This window comes from Colletotrichum lupini, chromosome 9 (assembly GCF_023278565.1).
Source record: "Colletotrichum lupini chromosome 9, complete sequence".
Classification (NCBI taxonomy): Eukaryota; Fungi; Ascomycota; class Sordariomycetes; order Glomerellales; family Glomerellaceae; genus Colletotrichum; species Colletotrichum lupini.
In genome coordinates this window covers 186718-208748 of record NC_064682.1, presented here as the reverse complement: position 1 = coordinate 208748, position 22031 = coordinate 186718, and the positions used below count along the sequence as shown (strand labels likewise).

Here is a 22031-nt window from a genome sequence, read left to right as displayed (position 1 = left end):
CACCTTGGCATAAGCTGTCATGTCAAGCAGGAAATTGCCGTAGCCAGGCTACAGGATTCTGGTACCGGGACCAGACCTTCGTGGACTGCGAGACGGCGTTAGATGGTGTCCGCTGCACCGATGAAGACGCAGTATCTTGATGATCTTGCGCCTTATGGTGAGCTCTCGCTTCGATCTACACACCTCTTCCGCCTTCTTGCATCCGCCAATTGCGCCGTAACGGACGGTTCATCCGATTTGAAGGATTGGGACTTCAGTAGATGAATGTCAGCTTGAGATTTATCGTTATCTCTAAGCCTTCGAGATAGATGTCACGTACTCATTCCCTTGTTCGTGGATCACGGCTTGCCACCATACCAGCTCGCCACAGCATCCTGACGCCACCACTTGCCAGACATAATGATGGGCTGCCTGCGGTTGAGGCGTTCACAAGCGGGTGTTGTTGGAACTGACAAATCGGTAGAGAAGTGAGACTGCCAATTAATTACTCTATGTAGACCAGAATACCCATGGAATGACCAAAGATGATACGAGATATCTAAGCGAAGCCCATCCACCCAAAACACCTTATCGGAAACGGAGCAAGAAAAGCAGGCAGACTGACACCAGAAACTATTGCATCCATCCGAGGCGACTGCATCAATCAGCAATTAGACTTTCTGCATACGACCCAACATGTTCCCCAGGTAATGCCAAGTCCCAGGCTGACGGGGCAAAAGGGCCCGGAAGGAAGCGAGGTCCTTATCGCGAGTCCTACTGCATGGAGCGAAGGATCGAGCGCACCCCGGCAAAGTCCAATTCCTGCAAAGTCTCCTCCCACAATTGCTCTCGGGCGGTCTTGCCCTGTGGTGTATAGATGATGTTGGCAAAGCTTTGTCAGCGAGCGGTTAGCGAGGTCCATCGGCGAAAGGGCGTGGGCAGTCAGCACTTACGGAAAGATTTTCCAGTCCATCAAGTAGCTTCCATGAGTCTCTTCTCCTCGGACGACAGCGGCATCAAGGTATGTTGACGCTCCGACGTCGAGAGTTCTCCCCGTCAAGCTCTTTCCCACCTCCGCTATCGTCTTGATGAGGCTGCCGACGTGGCGGTGAAGTCCTGATCCTTTACAGAGACCCGGGTCGACGAGGTTGACGACGACGTCTTCCCTTCGGACGTGTTCGGCGAGCTTGATGATGAAGAGGTGACCCAAGAGCTTCGACGTCGAATACCGATCCGTGGCATTGAAAGCCTTCTCGTCGTCAAATGCGGCTATCATGGGGATCTTGTCCTGCTCCGGGAACTTGGCCATAAAGGCCGTACCCGAGTTGACGATTGTCAATCTACTTGGCTGGCCTGAAGCTTTCTTGGACTTCAAGACTGGCAAGAGAAGGATGGCGAGGAGGGCAGTCGACAGATAGTTCACCTGGAAGACTTGCTCATGGCCTGCCGGCGAGAGCCTAAAGTCTTCCTGAACCATGCCGGCATTCAGAATGACGTAGTCGATCCGGGGCAAGGTGGAAGAGCGGTTGGCAAAGTCCTGGATGGACTTGTATGAGAGCATGTCTAGAGACCAGACCTCGACCGTAGCGTCGGGGTGGCTTTCTCTCAGGGTCTTTGCGGCAGCCTCTCCTCTTTCAGCGGATCGAACGGCGATGATGAGGCGTGAGAGATTGTGATCGAGCAGCTGGCGTGCGGCAGTGAAGCCCAGCCCGATATTGGCTCCAGAAACGATAGCCGTCTTCCCGGAGAGGGAGAGGTCCTTTGGTGGTGTTCGGACTGTGGCACAGAACTGGGAGTTAAGGAATAGTCTGCCTGGCCCCATTGTCAGGGGAGTGAGTTCAAGTGAGCTCGTCATGATGAGTTGTGAGGTGATGTGAGAAGAACTAAGGTGTTGTGGTTGTTGCGGTTGTTGATGTGATTGCATTGATCTGTGCAGAGCAGCATGTTGAGACTCATCATCGGATTCGTGCTGAATATATAGCTTTCAAGTCGTCTGAGGTATGAGCAGCTTCAATCTTGGGACGTAAGGCGTTTGCACTCTTGAACGCGCGTAGACCGGAGGGCAGAGGCACTGAAACGCTAGAGATGGCTGAAGTTGAGGCATCGTGGATGCCTGGTGATGGATTGCTGTCTCGAAAGGGAAGACCGACTGGTTACCTAATATGGGCATCAATCAAGTGTGAGAAGCAGGGCTTGTCCAAGACCGGAAAGCAATCGGTGTGTGGACGGCGTGTACGGATCCCCCGCCAGTGCCTTGGCCCACTAAACCGCCGGATATCACGTGGCGGAGCGGCCGCCAGCGAGCGGGGCTCAGGCCGGAAGGATCGGCGCTAGGCCGGAAGAAGGCAACAATCAGTACTCGGCGAAGGGACTTTGGTCGTGTCGTGCCAGCTTACTTTGTCGTAGTGAGGGGGGGAATTGGGCCAGGATAAGGCAAGATTTCAGGGTAAATCCGGCCGTCTTACGCTTGGTCTTCGTTGCCTTTGAACGCTCCGTGACCCGTTTCCTCGATTGTTTTCCCCTTTGGGTAAACAGTTCTTCCTCCCTACCGGTCTTCTCACCTCAAACTCAGCTCGAAGAGCATCCCAGAGCTCGTTTCGACTGCACCCTTAGCTCCGTCAGGTCTCCATCAAGCCATTGCTGATTACATACGAGAACTCCACTCGATCATTCACTGGAAGAGGCAATAGGACCCTTGAGATCCGCTGGGTTGAAGATGGGAAACCAGAAACGGCCTAGTATGATCTCTAATCCATCTACCCATGATCGTCCACTCTAACATTGCTACTGCAGCCAGCAAGGGATTTGCCTTTGTCATCACAGATACATCTGGAAAGCCCACGACAGACGATCGGAAACTCATACGCAGTCATGTCATGCGAGGCAAGAATACACGCCCGTCTCGTGGCGGCCAAAAGCGCTCGACCAAATGGGTCAACCAGACTAGTCCTCAACCCCCACAGGAACCAGAGGAACCACCTGCGCCCAAGTCACTCACTGCTCTCGTCAAAGAGCCGAGAAAACAAAAGCTCTACAAGATTGCCTGGTACGAGCATGTATTCCGCACACCCAATGACCTTTACATGTTCCAATTTGCCGACGATATTGACGCGGCCTCTCGAGGCATGCTATTCGAATGTGGGTTTGGCCCCTGCTCCGAGTTTGTCGTTATGCTCACCTGGTCATAGTTTACGCCGTCGTTAAAGAGACGATGTACCCCATCGAATGGTGCCTGCAGTACGACGAGAGCAAGACGCCGTGGTTCTACTGGCTTCTAACAGATGCCGCGTTTCTGCACTCGATTTTATTCACGGTAGGATTGATGAACGACACTGTCAAAGGAGACAGCCCAAGCAAGCACACCAACTTCCATATTTGGAAGACACTCCAGCTGTTGAACCAAAATATTGCGGACCAAGACATGGCTTTGGCCGACTCGACCATCGCCACGATTGTGTCCATGTGTATGGTGGCCGAAATCTTCGGACAGCGCGACAATGCCGCCGCACATATCCAAGGCATGCGTCAGATAGTGAAGCTAAGGGGAGGAATCGAAAGCTTCTCTCACAATCTTCAATTACAGGTCAAGATCTGCCGGTACGTGCCATTCCTCGATATCTCATGCCCAACATCTGACGAAGCAAAGGGTGGACATTGGCTGGAGTTTATGCACCGGCGAGAAGCCGCTCTACTTCCGGGATACCTTCTCATGGGAGCCTGCTTTCTCCTCTATACTGGGCAAAGTCCCTGTTGGCTCCGAGGTCTGCCCTGGCTCTTCAAGCATACGACTTCTCTTAGACGCCGCCGACAGTCGCTTGGGCAACGTCTTCCAAGATCTCCACGACTTCTCCCGCCTGGCGACCGCACTATACCACACCAATCGCAAGATTGACCCGAACCTATTTCAAGAGTTCATGACTTGCGTTCAATACCGGCTGTTGTATTCGGAGACGACAGCACACAATGCCTTGGCCGAACTAGGTCGCCTTGGGATGATCAGCTACATCACCACCCTCTTCCTCCAGGTACAAGGTGCAAAATTCCAGTTCACCTCCTTGACTACCAAGCTTAGGTCAGCATGCAAGAACTTCGAGATCTCAGCCTCCACATGCGCTGCCACGAAACTCCTACTGGCCTGGAGCCTTGTTATCGGTGCCATATCCGTCTTTGAAGAGCAGGACGACCGTTGGCTTTTGCCGAAATTGGCCAATCTGCGAGACTCTCTGGGACCTACATGGCCCGAAGCCAAGGCCAAGCTCGAGGATGTCATTTGGACCGAAAATGTCCATGATTCTGCCGGTATCAAGGTTTTCGAAAAGCTAGTACTACACGTCGCCAGAATTCCGAGAGCCAGCACATAGTGATGGTCTCGAGACGCAAGCACATGCCACTTGAACAGAAGTCGGCGAGCTTCACTCCGGCTGGATAGGTGTCTGGGATCTGTCGAGTTCTAATGCAGACAATGCGAAGCGGTTGGAGGCCGTCGGAGGCCGTCGATTGCCCATCTACCATGTCTAGACCGCCACGTTGAATCCAGGAGTTGATTACACCATCTTACCTTCTGTGAACACCTAGTCCAGAATCCATCATCGGTTTCAAGCGCATCTCGAGCCGCATAATACACAACTCACGATTTTGAGCTACTAGTAATGCCAAGCCCAGCCTATCGTTACCCCTCTCGAATATTAACAGCTCAAGACCTCGACCTATTACAATGGCTCTTTCCTTCTGGATCCTTCAGGGAGCATCAAATTGACATGAGATTGACAGCTCCTCAACTAATCCGCGGCTGTTACCGATCGCGACGTGGCCATACGTCCATCTGTACGCGTCCTCTCTTGGGGACTTTCGTCAAGAAACCATATACTGCCCTGCTTAAATCTCACGTCAGCCTAGCCGACCCCTCCCCCACGGTAGCATGGCTAAATCTCTCGGGTTCCTGTCCAATTAATAGTCACTGTTTAGATTCTTAGATGAGCGCTGCGCGCTTTGGCAGCAGATCCCCTTCCGCGCATAGCATTTACGGGACATACATAAGCGCCGTTGTGACCTCACACTTCGCAATGTCAACCAACATTCCATATCGAGAAGTCAACCACAATGGCATCACTTGAGGCTTCACCAGAGTTCCGGGGGTCTCACCCCGCAGCATCGACGCTGAAGCAGATCGCTTCAGATGCACCCAAGCTGAAAAACCTCACAACGAACTGCTCCAATCTTTTGGTATACACGAACTCGGCCGAGAAGTATGAGGAAGTTCGAAGCTTCTTCAACGCGAACATGACCCAACAGCCGTTCGCAATCATCAGGCCGAGGACCGAAGCTGAAGTCGTGGCCGTCATCAAGGAGCTGAAAGCTCAAGACATCCCATTCGGCCTCAGGAGCGGTGGGCATGACTTGACATTCGGGCAGGCACAGAGCAAAGACGGCGTCATCTTGGACCTGAGAAGTCTCGACAGCATCCTCATCGCCGAGGATAAAAAGTCCGTCCGCGTTGGCGGCGGCATCATGGGCATCAAACTCGCGCGCTTTCTGCAACAGCACAAGCTCGTTACCCCCCACGGCTGGTGTCCGACTGTCAGCATCGCTGGCTGGGCTATGGGGGGTGGTTACGGATACACGAGCGCTTACCATGGGCTAGGCGCTGACCAAATCCTCGGTGCGCGTGTTGTTCTCGCGAACGGCGACATCGTCGACACGAACGATCATCCTGATTTGCTCTGGGCTCTTTGCGGCGCTGGCAACGGCAACTTTGGTGTTGTAGTCAAGCTGCAACTCAAGGTGTATCCCCAGACAGGCTTCTTGGCGGGCTTTCTCGGATTTCCCAATGATCAGGTTGGCGAAGTGTTGAAGAAGTTTGGTGAATTTGAGAGGAATTTGCCTGTCAATTTCACTGGCGAAGCCACTCACATGGCTCTCCCAGGCGTTGGTCCCGTATTTGCCTGGCTGTTTGCTTGGACGTCAGAGAATGATGACCTGGAAGAGGGTTGGGCTTTCTTTGAGAAGATGAAGTCTCTTGGTACGCCTGTTCTTAACACGGTGGCAGAAGGTATGTACCGCAGCCATCCCATACAGACGACAATAACTTATTAGGCCTGCAGTGGACGACTTTACGTTTTTCAATGCAATCCCCTCGCCGACTAATGTCCATTGGTATCCTCGACTGAGGATGTTCGAATATTTCACTCCAGGAACAGCCAGTGCGTTCGGCAGCAATTCACCACCGGGTGCAACCTCGGCTACTGTCATCCATGCCGCTCATGGTCGAGCCATCGAGGCGAACCCGTCAGTGTGTTATCCTCTGCGCAAGAGGCATCGCATAGCAGCTCCCTCGGGTGGTGTCATCGATACCACCGCACAGGCGGCGGAATATGAAGAGTATAAGAAGTGGGCGGATGATTTGGTCGACTCCCTCTCAGAACAAGGCCAAATGCTTCCATACGGGAACCGTAACCTGGGCCCTGAAAGGGACATGGATTGGGTATCAACATATGGCGAGGACACCCTGTCAAGGCTCAGGGAGATCAAGCAGAAGTTCGACCCGGAAAATGTCTTCAAAACGGGGTATCCGAAGTTAGCATAAGTTGCGATTACGGTGCGACTTGAAGCTACCACATATGAATAGCGTTGGTGTTGGTCGTACGGTGGTCATAATTGTTGAATGAAATACAGTAGGCGAATGTTAAATACCTGTGCCTCTTAGCACAACCAGCGGATTGATGACTAGTTTGTCTGTGGCACTTTGTCTTCTGAAACGACTCAGTCAGCCACTTTGAAGTCCCTGATGCCCCCAAAGAATTACATGCCGTCGTTCAAGGCTTTCTCTTGTCACCTTGATACGCAATAAAGCGAACCATGAGCCAGGAGGCAAACCTCATTCCCTAAAGTTGTCGATGTGGTCGGCCATTATCATGGCTGGTTCTTTACCGCCTCCAGTATTCAATGAGACGACTCTGAGCAACGTAAACTTTGCTACAAAGCAAACAAGCTAGCCATCTGACGATCTACTGCATGCGATTTTATCAGGAGCCATGTATATGTAGGCCTGTCCTAAACTCCGATTTGTCATGATCATATAGTGTGTCCAATTCACAGTTGGGACTAGACTTTGGGCCTCGAATCGCATAGTAAATGCAAATAATTACAATCCGTGTCAAGAGCACCACTGAATTGCAGCTTAGTCTCATTCAGTTGGACCAAGACAATAGAGCGTAGTGGCAGGTTCCTAACTTCCCTTGCGACGGTCATTAAAACTGTTGTCACGAGTCTTTTGTTTCTGGTGCCAACCAAACGCCGCAGATAGCGTATGACTTGACACTAGCATGCGCCTGTTTTCGGCGAAGAGAGCGAGAAAAAGAGCGACACCAGCCGAGCCTGGAGAAACCGTTGCAAGTAGAAGTTGGATCGGACCATCGTGATTGCCCATGATGGCGTTCGTTTCTATCGTATCGATGGCCGGACCTGGTTGGGGGTTGGATCTTGACGGTCAGTCCGTTCAAGTCCAAGATGGCTCAGACGCTGGCATCGGGACACAATCCTAAAAGAGCGAGCCGCAGCTGCGGGATCAGATAAATACTGATTCAAAGTTTCGAGGTGTTTACGAAAAGCGTGCCCGGTAGAAGTGAGGTGGGTTGAGTGAACGACTTGAGGTTGAGGTACAAGTGCCAGAATGCCAGGAGCTTGATAAGACTGGAACTTTTGTTTCCATCAAGGGGAGCGCTATGCTGTCGCTACTCTGTAGCACCTGTCCTAATAGAAGACAATCCGACATCAAAATGTCAGACCAGCTACAGCATTACAGATGCACGGCTCAAGCAGACAGGCTTTGCATTACCGATACACTGTGCGTACTTAGCTGCAGACGCGGACGGCCTTTTACTGTCAATGGTTAGAGTTTGGAGAGCTGTGCGGGATAAGCTAGGTAGAAGCATCTCCAAACCCCTCACTTCTGGGACTAGTCCGATAGCCGGGTGAAACTTGTGCGGAATAGGCCGATCGGCCCGGACGGAGGACCATCTGCGGTTCGAGTTTCGGCTCTAGCTTGTTCCCTCGTGACTGTACGCTAGAGATTTGCAGTAGAGTGATACTTGAAGCCAATCAGCTGACGGTGGGTTAGCCAAGTAAGGGAATGTCAAGAAGAGGCAATGACCCCAGTTCTGAGTGGCATGATTGAGCAGTTGCTCTAAACCCCAAAGTGTGACTACTCGTTGCCGGCAACTCAAGAGAGTCAACTGCGCCACACCTCCTGTGAGAAGTAGGGTAATGAGTGGCACGGGTGGAAGAAATTGGAGAGGGACAAGGACAGAAACTTCAATGTCAGTGGAAATTCGTGGAGATTGTGCTCCGAAGAAGATGATAACCCATGCGCTAAACTAGCGTCGAGTGGTGGTCCAGAAATGTGATCGCTAAGCAGAATGGGATTCCTTCAAATCGAGATCAGGAATTCCATCGGAGTTTACAGGGTCACAGACAATCTTTGCTCCTGAAAAAGGCTCGTCCATTGGAGCGTAATGCACCACGGAAATATTGGCAAGCCGCAAAGATAGGACGATGCAGTCCCAGGATTCCAGAACTCGAATCGTAACTGACAATTCGATTGACCTAGGAACCGTCAGGATTGGGCCGCGAAGAAGAACTCCCGTCTTCCAACGAAAGGTATCTCAATGAAGCAACCCAGTGATGACGCGGTGGTGGAGAATCGCCAACAGCCCAGAGATTTCAAGGGCCATTTGACGCTCACCAGCTCGTGGCTGCGACGGCACATGTAAGATGAAAGCCTGTTTGACCTGCCTCGCGGGGTCGAAACTGTGGCTCGTCGTCGCGTCCAAGCCGGGGCTCCGAGGCACACTGGCACACTCCTCCTTGCAGGTTCGCCACTTCAAGGCAAGCCACATTTCCGATTTGCTTCCTCTGGTAATTATCCAATGGCATACCTCGGACACTCGGGATGGTAGATCAAAGTGGCACAGTGGGTATGCCACGGGAATGATCGAGCATGGACAAGAGAACAAGAGGGAGATTCCATCTTAATTAGTGGATTACAAGGGCCCAACTAGCCAAGCACAAGTAAGCAGTTCCTGGTCGACCCGGCATGCCTCTGATCGAAAGCTAGCCATTGAGACATGTCTATTGGTTCACTTCTCTACGGAAACAACTCCGTGAGCTGAGATTCGACTCGTACCACTACAAGCCCGGAGGAAAGCTCCCGCGCCCCCCTGCCTTACCAACGAAAGCAGGTTACGGAAACCGTGTAGGATAGTGCCTCTCCGTCATCGTACATGTTGACGTCGCAAACACCTCCCCTTATTTTCTCTACCCCATCGTTCCTGGCCAACACATAGGCACCTAGGGTTCGTTGAAGCCGCTTCCCTTCGTGCTAGCATTATGTTGGTATAGCCGAGCCAAGCCAAGCCAGGAGGGACGGGAATCTGCACACTACCTAGACGCTACTTACTCTCATAGTGGCAAACACTCTTTGCATCCCGCACCTCGGCAGCTGTTATGTGACAAGGCCTCAAAAGTCAAGGCTCACGGGAGTCAAGGCCCCTCTTTGACCTTGTTGAGCTCGGCCGAAGCCACCCCGCTAATTAGTCCATGAGCTTCTCAAGAAGCACTGCTTACCCGAACTGCGGTACGCTGATCTTATTACTGGCGCTGGTTCCACCGTACAGGATCCCTCTTCTTGGCTTGCCGTGTCTTGCCTTGGTGCCGCCGTGCCATGAGGTGCTTGTCCTAATCGGGCCCAGGGACAAGACCACAGACTCTTTGCCCCCCCACCTCGTCTTCCGCGAATTAGTGCTGTGTTCCTTTAAAAGGATCGTAGGACCTCGTCACGAACCCCTTGACGCGGTACGTGTGTGTGTTTCTCGTTTCTAGCCACTTTCGACTTTCTTCAAATCGTTATTGTTCTTCGCCAAAGACAGGCTTATCGTCCATCTAATACGCACAATTAATCAGTAACACCAAGAATTACCTTCGTGATACCACCATTGCTTGCTTAAGCTTTCGTCTCCAGCCAAGGCTAGCCTAGCCAGTCGAGACAACCCTGTTCTCCCCCTGCCGTCCCCTGTAAGAGTCGCATCGCAGCGAAAAGAGAGCTCGAGATGGCATTCTCCGGCAGCAGTGTAAGCATACCTCAACAAAGTGGGTTATCCATTAAATATTCCTCAATTTCAGGCCGTATCCTAACTTGAACATGTAGACCAGTCTATAAGTGACTTCGAGCAACCTCAATCACAAACAGAGCAGCAGCACCAGCAGCAACATTCACAACAGACATTCGGCAGCAATGATCTACAAGCGACTTTCGCCTCGTCCCGGGTTCCAGCCGCGAATCCTCCTTTTGAAGTAGACCGCCGGTCTTCGGCCTCAACACAAGGGCAAGGTCCTCATTCATGGCAAAATTCTCCTGCCAGCAATCAGGCAGAAGGATTAGCGTCACCAATAAGCTCCGTCATCTCACCACATAATAACACAAATTCACCGAAACTCCCACCGATTGATCCTCTGGTTTTCGATTCCGCAAGTGAAACGAAACCATCTTTACCAATCGAGGCGATAGAATCTCCAAAGCGACGTAGGGGGCGACCGAGGATTTCCGAGGATGCTGGACCAGATGTTGTCGCACCAAAGACAGGCGCGGAAGCACGGCAGAAAGGCAGCACCCGACGAGCCTCAAACACATCAACGAGCGGCGCCATCGACACAGGGGACAAACGCAGCGGCGCCGAAGCCAAGAAGAACAAGATCCGAGCACGGAATCGGGAGGCAGCTTACAAGTGCAGAAAGAAGAAGCAAAAGGGAGTCGAGGAGCTACAAACCCAGGAGGCGATGGCCGAAAACATCAACAAGAACCTCAACGACGAGGCTGCGTTGCTCCGAGGCGAGATCCTCATGTTGAAGACCATGGTGCTTCAACACGGTAGCTGTGGGTGCTCTTTTATCGAGGAGTACATTTCTGGCGCGGCCCAAAACTTGGTATCATCGAGCATGGCCGGGGGCGCTTCGGCACCGGCGTCTGGCGGAGGAGGGATGCAAATGGATAACCTACCATGTCCAAACGGTACGAATGAAGGGGAATCATACGTCGACTGGAAGATGTTCGACGCGGATACGGAACAAGGAGTCCCCTCGATGGGCGCAGAACACAGCTAAGAGCTTCTCCGGTCTTGACGACATCACCGCCCAGTGCGCGAGGGTATGGTTCCGGATGGAGGAAGTCGCGGTCAGGATGTATCAGGGACAGGTAAAATTACATGGAAAAGGCGTTCGGGACAAGGTAGAAAAAAGGCTGTTTGCTCAGGCGATCACTCGAGGGAGGGATGAGAACAAGATACCCTACGTACGTGAGCTTAGTAGGCCATTACTGGTACATGTATTTGACGCTCAATAAGCTACTGAATTTGGCAGGAATAAATATGTCAATCGTCGTTGTCTGTGAGACAAATAGATGAACGAAATCAGAAACATGACGTCTCTCTACCTGCTGATTTGAAAAGAGAGTTCTTCCTAGCGAGTAGAAACAGCCGTCGTGGAAAGTCCCCGGTAAGCTTTGATCTAGCTGCTGTAATAACGTTTTCTCGTGTCCCGTAGCGCCTTCTCTTGACTGGCTGATACGACGTATCGCCATCTTGAAGAAGATCATAGTATTCTGAGTTTGTGGTGGTTGCTGGACCTAGCATTGACCATTCTTGAAGGCTGTTGTGAGGCGCTGCCTCCAACTTCACTTCAAATGCCAGTGCCAAACTCACCGTACTATGTTGATATACTTTCCGTCTCTTCACGACTCAGGCTCCTCGTCACATGCTATGTGAGAACGCACTATTCTTATCTGTCCGTTTAATCGTTGATGATATTCATTAGTTCCCGTCGCAATCTCATCTCCCAACGATGCTTAGCCAATTCGTAGGTCATGTTCGCGTACACTGGCGTACACTGTCGAAGAAGCTCCAAGTTGTCTCTCATACATATAGAATTGAACATGATGGTCAGCTCTGGAGCTGCTGGGACTCGATGGCCTGCCAGAAGTCTGGTATGGTCATCGGAGTCAATTCCGAGTGTCCCTGACGTGGACTTATCGGCCTGAAGCCCGTCGTCTTCTTGGCATTTCCCCATCATCATGGTCTCGCCCGTCTCGGATTTCTCTGCTGAGACCCGTCTGCATCGTGCCGCAGTGCTCTTGACGGAAACCTAGCAGGATTCAAAATCGCCACCAACGTATTCCTACCTCTCGCTCGACATCGGCCTTAGGCCCAGTGAACGGATTGAACACGTGCAGTAGTCCCTGATCTTTGGACAGGGTGCTTCCCTCCCTTCAGGCTCGATCCAAAAACATTTTGGAGAGAAGCGGGGTTTGAACATGGCAATGAGGTGCTCTAAGCTTTCTGGGGAGTCCGAGGTGTTGTGCCTCGAACTTTAAAGCTCAACTCTGGTCGGGGAATCGGCAGCCAGTCGCACTCACGGGTTCGTCGGGTCGCAGCCGCTGTGCCATGACAAATTCCGCAGACAAAGTAGTACCGTATGCCAACTTCATCACTGAAGAGGATAAGAGGCACACAATAGGTAGGTAAGCCTTGGGGAGCACCAGAACGAGAATTGAGCAGCCTTCTTCCGAAGATTTGAAGCACAGGGCATTGTCCCATGTTTACGAAGTACCGGGTTGGAAATAGGTGCACCTTCCGTGCATATTTCCGATGTTGAACCCTGGAAACTATGAGGATTGAAGCAGAGGCCAAGCCCATCATCCTTAGGTTTGACGAAAAACTTCGGCCACACTGGTTTGCGACAAGGGTAGACCATGATATACACGTCTCGAACGCTCCTAACATCACCAAAACCTGCCGGATTGCGAAATGATTCGCCTTGTGCCGAGCGATTCGCAAGGCAGAGTTCCAGACTGCATGCTTCTGACACCCTGCCGCCGAAAAATACCAAGTCGCCCTGTGAGTTGAACGCCGGTCAATGCCACTAGGTTTGCCAGGCAGAGAGTATTAAGCGCGAGACTGATCGTAGAGCGTTCGCGACAGACGATGCTCAAGTTATCTCTCACATCCAACGGCCATGCGACAGTTGAGTAAATATTCAGTTGCTCAAGTTGCGCCAACATGTCGACGCCGCTCCTTCCGGTGTATTTCGAGCTAAGCTGGTCGATTTTGAGTACCATCGGTGCCACCAACGTTATGCTTGGCTTCCTCATCGCCGGGATCACAACCTTCTCCCAGATAACCGCGGTGCCAATCGTATCGTCAGCTGCTGGCGCTATCGCGAACGGACTCTGCTACTACGCATTCTACGATGAGACGTATTCCCTCAAGAGCAAAGCAGCGGCGTCGGTGTTTGGTGATATCTTCTGGATGGTGAGATTAGAAATCAAAGGTGTCCCGCGTACTTTTTGTTAACATTGCATATAGATTCAGGAAGTCGGTTTATCGTTCTACAGTTACGTTCTTCTCCGAAGAATCTTAAAGGACTTGGGCTGGAAGATCTTCAACAGCTTGTTCTGGATCATGGTTCTCTCAATCATATCGATACGCATCATGATCGCCGTCTCGCGCGCCAAATTTATCTTAAGAGGCAACACGAACCTGCAGAGCACCGTCAACAACCTACACATCGGCTACTTTGTTCTCATAGCTTCGCTCGAGTGTATCAGCTCCTTTTTCTTGCTCAAGACGTTCGCCGAGGTCAAGTCGACATCGTTAAGAGCAGCATTGAAGGGAGGTCTGTTCAAATATCTAATGCGAAGCACTGAAGTCCGGCTCGCGACGCTGGCTTTGGTTGGAACAATGAGAGCCGTCACATATTCTTTTCAAATTGCTGCTCAGAGTGCTACAAACGCGGCAAGTCAGATTGACCGCTTCGCTTATACACTTGAGTGCCTATTCCCTGTAGTCATGTTGTGAGTTATACCCCTATACTCCCACGTGTTGCATAGTGCTGCTGTCTAATATTACCTGTGTAGCATTGACATCCTAGCATCTAAACTCGTCTTCACGACACAGGTCTATCACCCTACACAGCCAAGTCGATTGCCTACCCGAGGATTTGCATCATATCAGAAACAGAATGATTGGTATGCTGCCACACAACACAGCGAGAGACTAGTCGAGGTTCGCGGTGGCAGGCGGACAAGCTCCCAGGAAAACATCATCAGCGCTAGCTCGTCCAGATCCAACATCGGGCTCGACGGAATTGAACCGACGTCGCTGGGAGGGATCAACAAAACGGTGGAGATCAGCGTGTTGCACTCAATGCCGGCGAGACCAGACACCCAGGCGCACTTCTTAACATCTCTATAGCAGTTTTTCAACACGTGGAAACCTACCTTAACTACGTAGCCTTTGCCACGTAGTCGATACGATCTAGCAGAACAGCATGGCGTACAGGCTGAAAATATATTGATGATACCCTGCACTTCGTTACCCTCTTCACTTTTCTCAAGCAAATCATACCAAGGTGACAACAGACTTTGCAGAAGCCAGTAGGTCCGCCCCAAATGCTGCTCCGTCCTGGACGAGCATCCCGATTCTCCTCATACAACCAGGTCGATCCTCCGAAGGGACCACAAGTAGCGCATGAGCACATGGATCCTTCCGCTCGGGATCTGCCTTGAAAGGAGTGCCGTAGGTGAAAGCCAGAACGACAGCACTCAACTCCACTGAATTGAGGAGACTTCCGCTAGCAGCGTAGTCCCGGTCAATCGTATCTAGCATTGCGTAGAAGTCAGTCGCGCCCTTCTCGGTCCTCAGAAGTATGTGTCCTGTCGGGCCTTTGTTGTCGGACACGACCATCTTCACAAGCGGAGCTTCGAGCTTAATCCAGCCGTCTTTGACACGACCAAATGGATTTTCGCCGTCAATCTCGACCTTTGCCTCAATAATCTCTGCATGAGGTACACTCTCACCCAAGAACCCCGTCGCAGGAGTACCATCGACAGAGGCCCATGACCACGACGGAGCGCGGTAGCCCCCCGAAGCAGGCTGGCAGCTCAGTGGCTGCCAACACAACCCCTCGATTAAGGAACCTCGCCACAGTCCTGCTAGATACTCGTCGTCGAGTATCTTGCTGAAGGTCTTCGCCACACCGGAGAATGCAGGCAGTTTATCAGCAGGATTTGTTAGCTCCCTAGTTCCGTACTCGCGCAAGAGGTGAGACCAGGCCTTGAGAGAGGATGTGGAGCGGTTGAAGTCTTTGTGAAGCTCTGCCTGCTCCTCGGCGCGCTTCTCCACATGGGCAATCACTTCTGGGTCGGGATTGACACAGGGTAGTCGGCGTGGGAGTTTGAGTCCTTCTTCGGCGTGGAATCCCTCGAGACATTCCCAGTACATTTGTTCGCTTCCAAAGTGTAGTATTCTTCGGGCAAGAACACGCTCTTGGAAGCCCCAGGCTCTTCTTGTCAGAGGCTCCTCCCTCATTTGCAAGTGGTACTCATGGATGATTTCTTTGTGGAGAGGTAGAACAGACGCAAGGATGAATGTGTCTTCGTTGCTGGAACTTGCCCGAGGAAGCTTGAAGTATGTCCTTTTCTTCCGAGGCGAGAGGAGGCCTCCACTAATGTCAGAAGACTTTGTGGCCGCAAGAGTGAGGTAGGAATTAGAGTAGACTGCAGCCATTTGACCCGACTCTCGCTCCCAGTCTTTGAGATCATCCTGGCAGATGCAGAGACTGTCGATCCAGAGGTACTGAACTCCGAGTTTTCGAGTAACGAAGACTGCATCCTGAAGGGTCTGTGGTAAGGAGTCCAGCAAGAAACCCTCCTTTCGTGCTTGCATTGTTTCGTTTGTTGTAGTGAACTGCTTCGATCCTTGACCCCAGCAGTAGCTTAGAGTAATGTATCGATCGCGGAGATCAGCACCTGGCTCGATGAGTTTGAGGACGGGACCGGACTCCAGTGTTCCAACGTCAAGTACACGACTTGGTAGAGGTGACATCCCGCGAGTACTACAATAATCATGTTCGTTGCACTTCTCAAGCCAGTCAACAGCTCGACGGAGTATCGCCTCGTCTGGAACTTCTCTCAACACGCGACCAGAAGAACCGGTGGTGCGAGGATCATCTAAGTCACAGATGAGCATTAATATCAAGAAGTTGAAGTTGAGTAGGCAGTGGAGAGAAACTCACCTTCATCCGAACTGAAGCCGATAGACGCAATCGGGACGAGCCACTTGTCACTCCCCCACGAGCTTCTATTCACCACCCAGAACCCATCGCCGGATATTTCAGACTCTGATCGCTTCGTCAGCCACATATCCCAGCTGGGCTCGGTCTGCATCAGACCGCGTCTCGGCTGGGGAAGGCCTGCGATCTCCTCCATCAGTGCATCGGCTTCTCCCTCGATGATCCGACAGAGTTCGTAACCGCCAGAGGCAGCTTGGCGGAGACTCTGGAGGCTTCCATGGTACTGGACGCCGAACCTTTTGATGGGCGTGTCTTTCTCAATCAGCTGACTCTTCAATACTAAGTGATGAAAGCGTGGGTAGCCGCTTAAAGTCTTCACGAAGTTTTCATTCGGAAAGGGAGGGAGATCCTCCCATGGGATGGATTTGCAGAGGTCGCAGAGGGGCATGTTGAAGGTAAGATTACTTCTCACGACGGAATACAGGCAAGTGAAACGAGTTGGACGGAACAATATATAAGCGGTATGTTATCTTGATGTTTAAGTATTGAGATTCGATAATTTAGAGTAGCTTTTTCCGTTCATTTTAATCTCGATGAAGCCTAAACGTGGCGGACTCGCGAACCATTTGGTTCTGCCTAATACGCACACGTGAGGAGCAATCTGATGCGAACTAAAAGTTCTTTGGACCAATCCTGTGCCGATCGACCCGAGATGCGGTTCTCGTGCATTTAAACTATTTTTTTTTTCTTTTTGACAGAGAGATGACAGAACCGCGAGTTTCGCCGTCCAGCAATCACCGCGGTCAACGATGAAGTCAAGCGAAGCTTTCTCTAATGTCGTACAAGGCCAGCTTGTTTAACAGAGGGCGCAATCCCGGGAAACTGGAGTCTGGGATCCAAGGTTGCAACACCAAGTAGAGCAGCATGCAGTAATTGGCCTCAATCATTCATGGGACTGGAGAATTAACCCCCAAAAGCGAACCCACGAATCATCATCCAGTCTCAGACCCGTTCTCAGTCACAAACAAGGTTAATTTAGTGTTGTCAGCTCGTTGCCTGTCGGCCAATTAGCCAGGCTCCCGGTCTGGCGCTTCAAGTCCCTGTCCATGCTCTCCTTCATCAAGACCAGCAAAGCGATGGCACGCTGGCAAGGGACTTTGGTATTTCCAGTGCAGCCGACGTCTGGCAGTGCATGAAGCTCTGCGTTATGAATCGTCACATCAGTCAGCCCAGCCCTATTAGCTGCAGGATACCAGAGGCCGCAATTAGAGACCCTGCTGTGCCGCCTCCTTGGCGTCAACGTCTTCCAAGTCTCATAGAGTGTATGGAGCCTGATGATTGCCAAATTCATGTCTGTTATCCAGTCTGAGGTGAACTTGAGAATCCTACGCGTCAATAAAGACCCTATCATTGGACGGGGGAAAATTCTGACGAGGCCACCTTGGACATCAATGGAGCAGTGGGCATCTCGATGTCGGCTGTCACCTGGCATTGCTCCTCCAGCGGGCGAGAAGGCACAGTCGCAGATCTTGGCTCGTGTTCTGACGTCGAACCTGGGGGCCGATTCGGTCCTCAAAGTAGGTAGCCTCCAGAGTGGGTAAGAAGGACACGAGACTTTAGAGCCCTTGGATGGTCTCCCGTAGATTTGGAAAGTATTGAAACAAGATGAAGCGAAGTGAGTAAAAGCCTCGCCTTAGCGTGGGGTCGGGTGTAAGCCCAGGTATACATACGGCAAGAGATCCACGAAACACTCTCACTCGTTCTCTTGAACTCTTGAAACTTTGGTGTTTTTGTCATCTCGTACTCCCCTACGCTCGTTCTGAACTGGAACAAAGGAAACTCCTCCCTCACAAGCCGCTCACCATGAACCGTCCAGCCGAGGCTGTTCAACCAGGGCTTGAAGTAAGCACACACTACGACAACACTCCTATAGCTATCGCCAATGGAGCAAGTCACTGGCAATCTTCCTCACAAAACGGCTCGGGCTACAGTGAGCACAAGACGTTGGACAATGGCTACTCCTCGCAAGCCCCTGAAAGCCATGTTGGAGGACAGAGAGATCAGCGGCCGGGTCGGCGATTCCCGTGGTGTATCGCAATCACGGTGGCTCTAGTCGTTTTGGTTCTTGGAGGTGTCATCGGCGGCGTGGCTGCATGGAGGGTGACGGTGAACCGGAGCGCACAATCACAAACGGGTGGTCCGGGATCGGTAAACGGCGATGCGCCATCGACGAGCGCTACTAAGATTATGCAGAACTCGGCTGTATCTGCTGTCGGATGGCGATACGATTCCGACATCACCCTGCAAGTCTTCTTCCAGGGCGCAGACGGTTCATTGAGACGGTCTCAATACATGACCATCTATCAAGCCTGGACTCCCCCGATGGAAGCTGGGGCGGCCCCCAAAGTGGGCTCTCCTTTCGGCGCCGGTCAGCTATGGACCAAGCCCGATGAGGTTCGTATTTACCCTTTCTTCGTCGGTGGACCTTTCACTAAAGACGTCTTGTGAAGCCCTTGCCTGTAATCCCGCAGTCCGAAGTGTTCTATCTTGGATCGCCAGACAAGATTCTCGGCGTCAATTGGCGTGAAGGTTTCTCGAGAGGGGGTCTGACAGACAGCGTCAATGAGGCAGGTTACACCATCAGCAACACGGGAACACAGATGGCATCATACTGGCCGTCCACCATTATCCAGGCAAGCAACGGAGACGTCATGGAGGTTTTTTTCGATTACAAGTCGCCCAGGTTCCAAGAGCCCAAGATAGTTGGGGTCACGGCGTCTCCGGGCTCGGCACTGGTGATTCTTCCTCGAGAAGTAATCCACTCAGCTGGAGACCTGACATCCGCATCAAGCGCACGCATCATATACCGTAGCACCGACGGTCATCTACAAAACTATGATCGATCATCTGGTGGCCAGCAGCTCACCTCGACGGGCCAGCTACCGGTGACTGTCGACTCGAACTTTACCATGGCTGGCTTCGCGGTAGCTCGGCTTGATTCTGGCGGCCAAAAATCAGAGGCCCTCAACACATGGGTCCTGTACCAGGACTCCAAGACTGGCAAGATATCCTACGTGTATGAGGACGACACGACAGGGTGGAAAGGGCCAGAGTCGGATTCCGTCTTCGATGGTGCTGACAATCCAACACATATCGCCTGCGTCACAGCTGCGTCGGCAAAGATTCCGGAGGTGCCTCTGGAAGCATCGCATGACCTCAGTCATTGCTTCTTCCAAGCGAACCGGCAGCTGAAGCATGTCCACTTTGATGGCAGCAAGTGGGCAGATATGGGGTTCCTCCCAATACCATGAGATGGCGTCGAACCATTGTTGAATAGAGCGAGGAGTTTGGGACTTGTTTCTGTCGGTCAAGGCCGTAGTGCTGCCATTAGTACCATAGTTACAAAACTTGTTAATTTCATCCTAGAATGTCTAACGTTTGAGGTTGAGATGGCTGTCACAGCCTGGCACGTTGTCGTCCAACAGGCTGGCATTGGTCAAACACGGTAAATTTTTGTTAGGTATCAGCAGTTGCATATCGTACATGTGTCCCTTGTTTGCTTATTTCTCGAAGCGCTTGGCTACAGTCTTCCAGTTGACAACGTTCCAGATGGCGTCAAAGTACTCGGCCTTGCGGTTCTGGTACTGCAGGTAGTAGGCGTGCTCCCAAGCATCGATGCCGAGAAGAGGCTCGAGGTTGCCGGTAACGGGGTCCTGGTTCGCGCGAGTGACGACGCCGAGGGTGCCGCTGGTCTTGTCCTTGACCAGCCAGGCCCAACCGCTACCCTGAATTCCGGCCAGGGAGGTGTTGATCTGCTTGCGCAGGGTGTCGAAGGAGCCAAAGTCCTCCTTGATGGCTTGCTGTGGAACGTGTCAGTATCTTCTCAATGCAGAGTGTGGACTTGTTTCGAAGAGGTCTCGTACAGCCAGTTTGCCGTCGGGCTCACCACCGCCATCTCTGCTGGCAGGGGCAAGGTTCTCCCAGAAGAGAGAGTGGTTGACGTGGCCACCGCCGTGGAAGTTGATCAAGGGAGCTTGAGCAGCAGCCTTGGCGTAGTCACCCTTGGCGTTGGCATCTTCGACGGTCTCAAGAGCGGTGTTGAGGCCGTTGACATAGGTCTGGTGGTGCTTGGAGTGGTGAAGCTCCATGATCTGGGCCGAGATGTAGGGCTCGAGGGCGCCGTAGTCATCTGCGTAGGAGGAGGCATTAGCGCGTCTGTATCCTCGCAACGAATACGATGACAATACCGGCGTTACCTACAAGAGATATCGGGCAGAGTAGCCTTGCCGCGAACGAAGCTGGTGCTGGCCAAAGCAGCAGCAGCAGGCTTAGCAGCACCAGCTCGCAGAGCTGTGCGGAGGACGGGCGCGGTACGGAGGAGAGTGGACGACATTTTGCGTATTCTATGTCTTTTGATTAGTGTCAATGGTTTTGATCAAGTTTTCCGAGATGATAAAGACCAAAGGAGCGAGGCAGTAAGGGCGTAAAAGTACCTTTTGACGTTGGATTGGCGGGTTGACAAATGCTGGTGCAAATCTCAGAATGATGTCAATTGCGGGAGGTTCGGTCGGCTATTACGTGAGGGAGCTCGGATCTCCAGAAAAGCTGCCCCCCGGGCTACGGCTACCGAGCTGTTGTTGGCCGGGCTCGCTCTTCAGCGCTTTTGCGCTTCTCCCCGTGTTCCTCCAGCGGTTCCCCCGTCTACTGCTTTAGGTACTTAATCACCTAATCAAGCTTTCAGCGAATGAGAGACGTGGAGAAATGTCGTCATCCACTAAAAGTGGGGAGCTGTCACCTCCAGCTTCCTTGGAGCTTCTGGTACACTCTTAGGTAATCCATCACGTCTCATTGGGTGCTCTTCTGCCTCCGCCTTACTCATGCACACACAGCCACAGCCTCACTCAAGGAATGTGGCTTGACAGTGACAGACATGGCGGGGTGATGTGTGGCTGGGCTCCAAGAACCGCGTCTGCTGCATCGCCAGACGCGTCAAGCTTCACTAGCAGGCCCCCTCCCAGGTTCGATCTCATATCCCAGTTGTGAACACCCAGTCAAACGAAGCGAGGATCTAGTCAAAGTAGCCAACATGTCTTACTACGACATTGATTCCATTCTCACAGATGCCGAGGTATGCAGTGATTCCCTATATCATGCCCCTCTACTCATACCATTACCTTCACGCTTGGCATAATCGATGACAAAAGCTAACAACCGCCTAGAAAGTCCCCTGCAAATTCGAACTCGATGTTGCCGACCTCGGATATCTCGACAATAATCCCTCGCATGCTTTAAAGGCAGGAACCAACGTCAGCCTCCCTCTCTGGCTCGCAGAGATGCTTGCCCTTGCCAATGCAGGCACCGGCGACGACTCCAAGGCGCCCGTCACCTTGAACCTTCCTCCCTCACTCTCGAATCAAGTCGTACAAGCACTCAAGGCTGATGCGCGCTCGGTGCCGGTTAGAGACCAGAGCGCCCACTTCTACGGACTCGGCACTCGCATCCTGGATCTCTTCGACGAGCGCGACCTTAGCGACACCATGAGAAAGACGTTCATAGCGCGCGCGTCTGAGATCGCATTGCACGCCCGAAAAGGAGGTGATGATGGTGTTGGAGGCTCCGGTGAGGAGTTCCTCCGCGGCCTGGATGAGTGGGAGCGAGGACTTTTCCGAAAAGCTCACGACGGCACAAAGGCTTCCAAGGAATGGATGGACAAGGTCAAGAAGCATTGAGTAGCCAACTACGCTATCGACTCATATTTCAGACGCAACGATATCGTTACGGTCTTGTCCAGGCTTGCTTTGGTTTGCCAACAACAGAGGACGGCTACAGGTAGTCACTGCCACGGATGCATAGTCTCCAGACCTGCAGTTGGCCTCTGGCAGAGACGACACGCTGGAGCATTGAGAACACTCTCCTGCCGCTTCCCTTCCGACAAC

At 52.2% G+C, this 22031-nt stretch overlaps 10 protein-coding genes across 10 annotated transcripts; 7 read left to right on the top strand and 3 right to left on the bottom strand.

Annotated features, from left to right (window-relative positions):
* Nucleotides 1–48: 48 nt before the first annotated feature.
* On the bottom strand, nucleotides 49–1903 carry CLUP02_15970 (short-chain dehydrogenase; the record flags this gene model as incomplete). The annotated part of the gene is made up of 4 exons (XM_049294894.1): nucleotides 49–85; nucleotides 184–251; nucleotides 784–871; nucleotides 933–1903. The coding sequence occupies 4 exons, from the start codon at nucleotides 1901–1903 to the stop codon at nucleotides 49–51; spliced, it is 1164 nt and encodes a 387-aa protein (XP_049152041.1).
* A 161-nt stretch (nucleotides 1904–2064) lies between these two features.
* Nucleotides 2065–4858, top strand: CLUP02_15969 (uncharacterized protein; the record flags this gene model as incomplete). Its single annotated transcript, XM_049294893.1, has 9 exons — nucleotides 2065–2095; nucleotides 2164–2384; nucleotides 2593–2717; nucleotides 2777–3117; nucleotides 3168–3576; nucleotides 3626–4278; nucleotides 4379–4491; nucleotides 4555–4625; nucleotides 4750–4858. The coding sequence occupies 9 exons, from the start codon at nucleotides 2065–2067 to the stop codon at nucleotides 4856–4858; spliced, it is 2073 nt and encodes a 690-aa protein (XP_049152040.1).
* A 221-nt stretch (nucleotides 4859–5079) lies between these two features.
* CLUP02_15968 (FAD/FMN-containing dehydrogenase) lies at nucleotides 5080–6925 on the top strand (the record flags this gene model as incomplete). The annotated part of the gene is made up of 5 exons (XM_049294892.1): nucleotides 5080–6028; nucleotides 6081–6543; nucleotides 6605–6635; nucleotides 6707–6806; nucleotides 6867–6925. 5 exons carry the CDS (start codon nucleotides 5080–5082, stop codon nucleotides 6923–6925), a joined length of 1602 nt encoding a protein of 533 aa, XP_049152039.1.
* Nucleotides 6926–8748: 1823 nt separating this feature from the next.
* CLUP02_15967 (uncharacterized protein) lies at nucleotides 8749–9009 on the top strand (the record flags this gene model as incomplete). The annotated part of the gene is made up of 1 exon (XM_049294891.1): nucleotides 8749–9009. The coding sequence occupies one exon, from the start codon at nucleotides 8749–8751 to the stop codon at nucleotides 9007–9009; it is 261 nt and encodes an 86-aa protein (XP_049152038.1).
* Nucleotides 9010–10082: 1073 nt separating this feature from the next.
* CLUP02_15966 (bZIP transcription factor) lies at nucleotides 10083–11133 on the top strand (the record flags this gene model as incomplete). Its single annotated transcript, XM_049294890.1, has 2 exons — nucleotides 10083–10122; nucleotides 10181–11133. 2 exons carry the CDS (start codon nucleotides 10083–10085, stop codon nucleotides 11131–11133), a joined length of 993 nt encoding a protein of 330 aa, XP_049152037.1.
* Nucleotides 11134–13082: 1949 nt separating this feature from the next.
* Nucleotides 13083–14276, top strand: CLUP02_15965 (uncharacterized protein; the record flags this gene model as incomplete). Its single annotated transcript, XM_049294889.1, has 3 exons — nucleotides 13083–13334; nucleotides 13389–13876; nucleotides 13940–14276. The coding sequence occupies 3 exons, from the start codon at nucleotides 13083–13085 to the stop codon at nucleotides 14274–14276; spliced, it is 1077 nt and encodes a 358-aa protein (XP_049152036.1).
* Nucleotides 14277–14423: 147 nt separating this feature from the next.
* Nucleotides 14424–16543, bottom strand: CLUP02_15964 (HET domain-containing protein; the record flags this gene model as incomplete). Its single annotated transcript, XM_049294888.1, has 2 exons — nucleotides 14424–16033; nucleotides 16099–16543. 2 exons carry the CDS (start codon nucleotides 16541–16543, stop codon nucleotides 14424–14426), a joined length of 2055 nt encoding a protein of 684 aa, XP_049152035.1.
* A 1003-nt stretch (nucleotides 16544–17546) lies between these two features.
* On the top strand, nucleotides 17547–19406 carry CLUP02_15963 (uncharacterized protein; the record flags this gene model as incomplete). Its single annotated transcript, XM_049294887.1, has 3 exons — nucleotides 17547–17672; nucleotides 17950–18549; nucleotides 18627–19406. The coding sequence occupies 3 exons, from the start codon at nucleotides 17547–17549 to the stop codon at nucleotides 19404–19406; spliced, it is 1506 nt and encodes a 501-aa protein (XP_049152034.1).
* Nucleotides 19407–19655: 249 nt separating this feature from the next.
* CLUP02_15962 (iron/manganese superoxide dismutase) lies at nucleotides 19656–20488 on the bottom strand (the record flags this gene model as incomplete). The annotated part of the gene is made up of 3 exons (XM_049294886.1): nucleotides 19656–19955; nucleotides 20019–20284; nucleotides 20356–20488. 3 exons carry the CDS (start codon nucleotides 20486–20488, stop codon nucleotides 19656–19658), a joined length of 699 nt encoding a protein of 232 aa, XP_049152033.1.
* A 693-nt stretch (nucleotides 20489–21181) lies between these two features.
* CLUP02_15961 (DNA replication complex GINS protein psf-3) lies at nucleotides 21182–21824 on the top strand (the record flags this gene model as incomplete). Its single annotated transcript, XM_049294885.1, has 2 exons — nucleotides 21182–21223; nucleotides 21315–21824. The coding sequence occupies 2 exons, from the start codon at nucleotides 21182–21184 to the stop codon at nucleotides 21822–21824; spliced, it is 552 nt and encodes a 183-aa protein (XP_049152032.1).
* Between the last annotated feature and the right edge of the window lie 207 nt (nucleotides 21825–22031).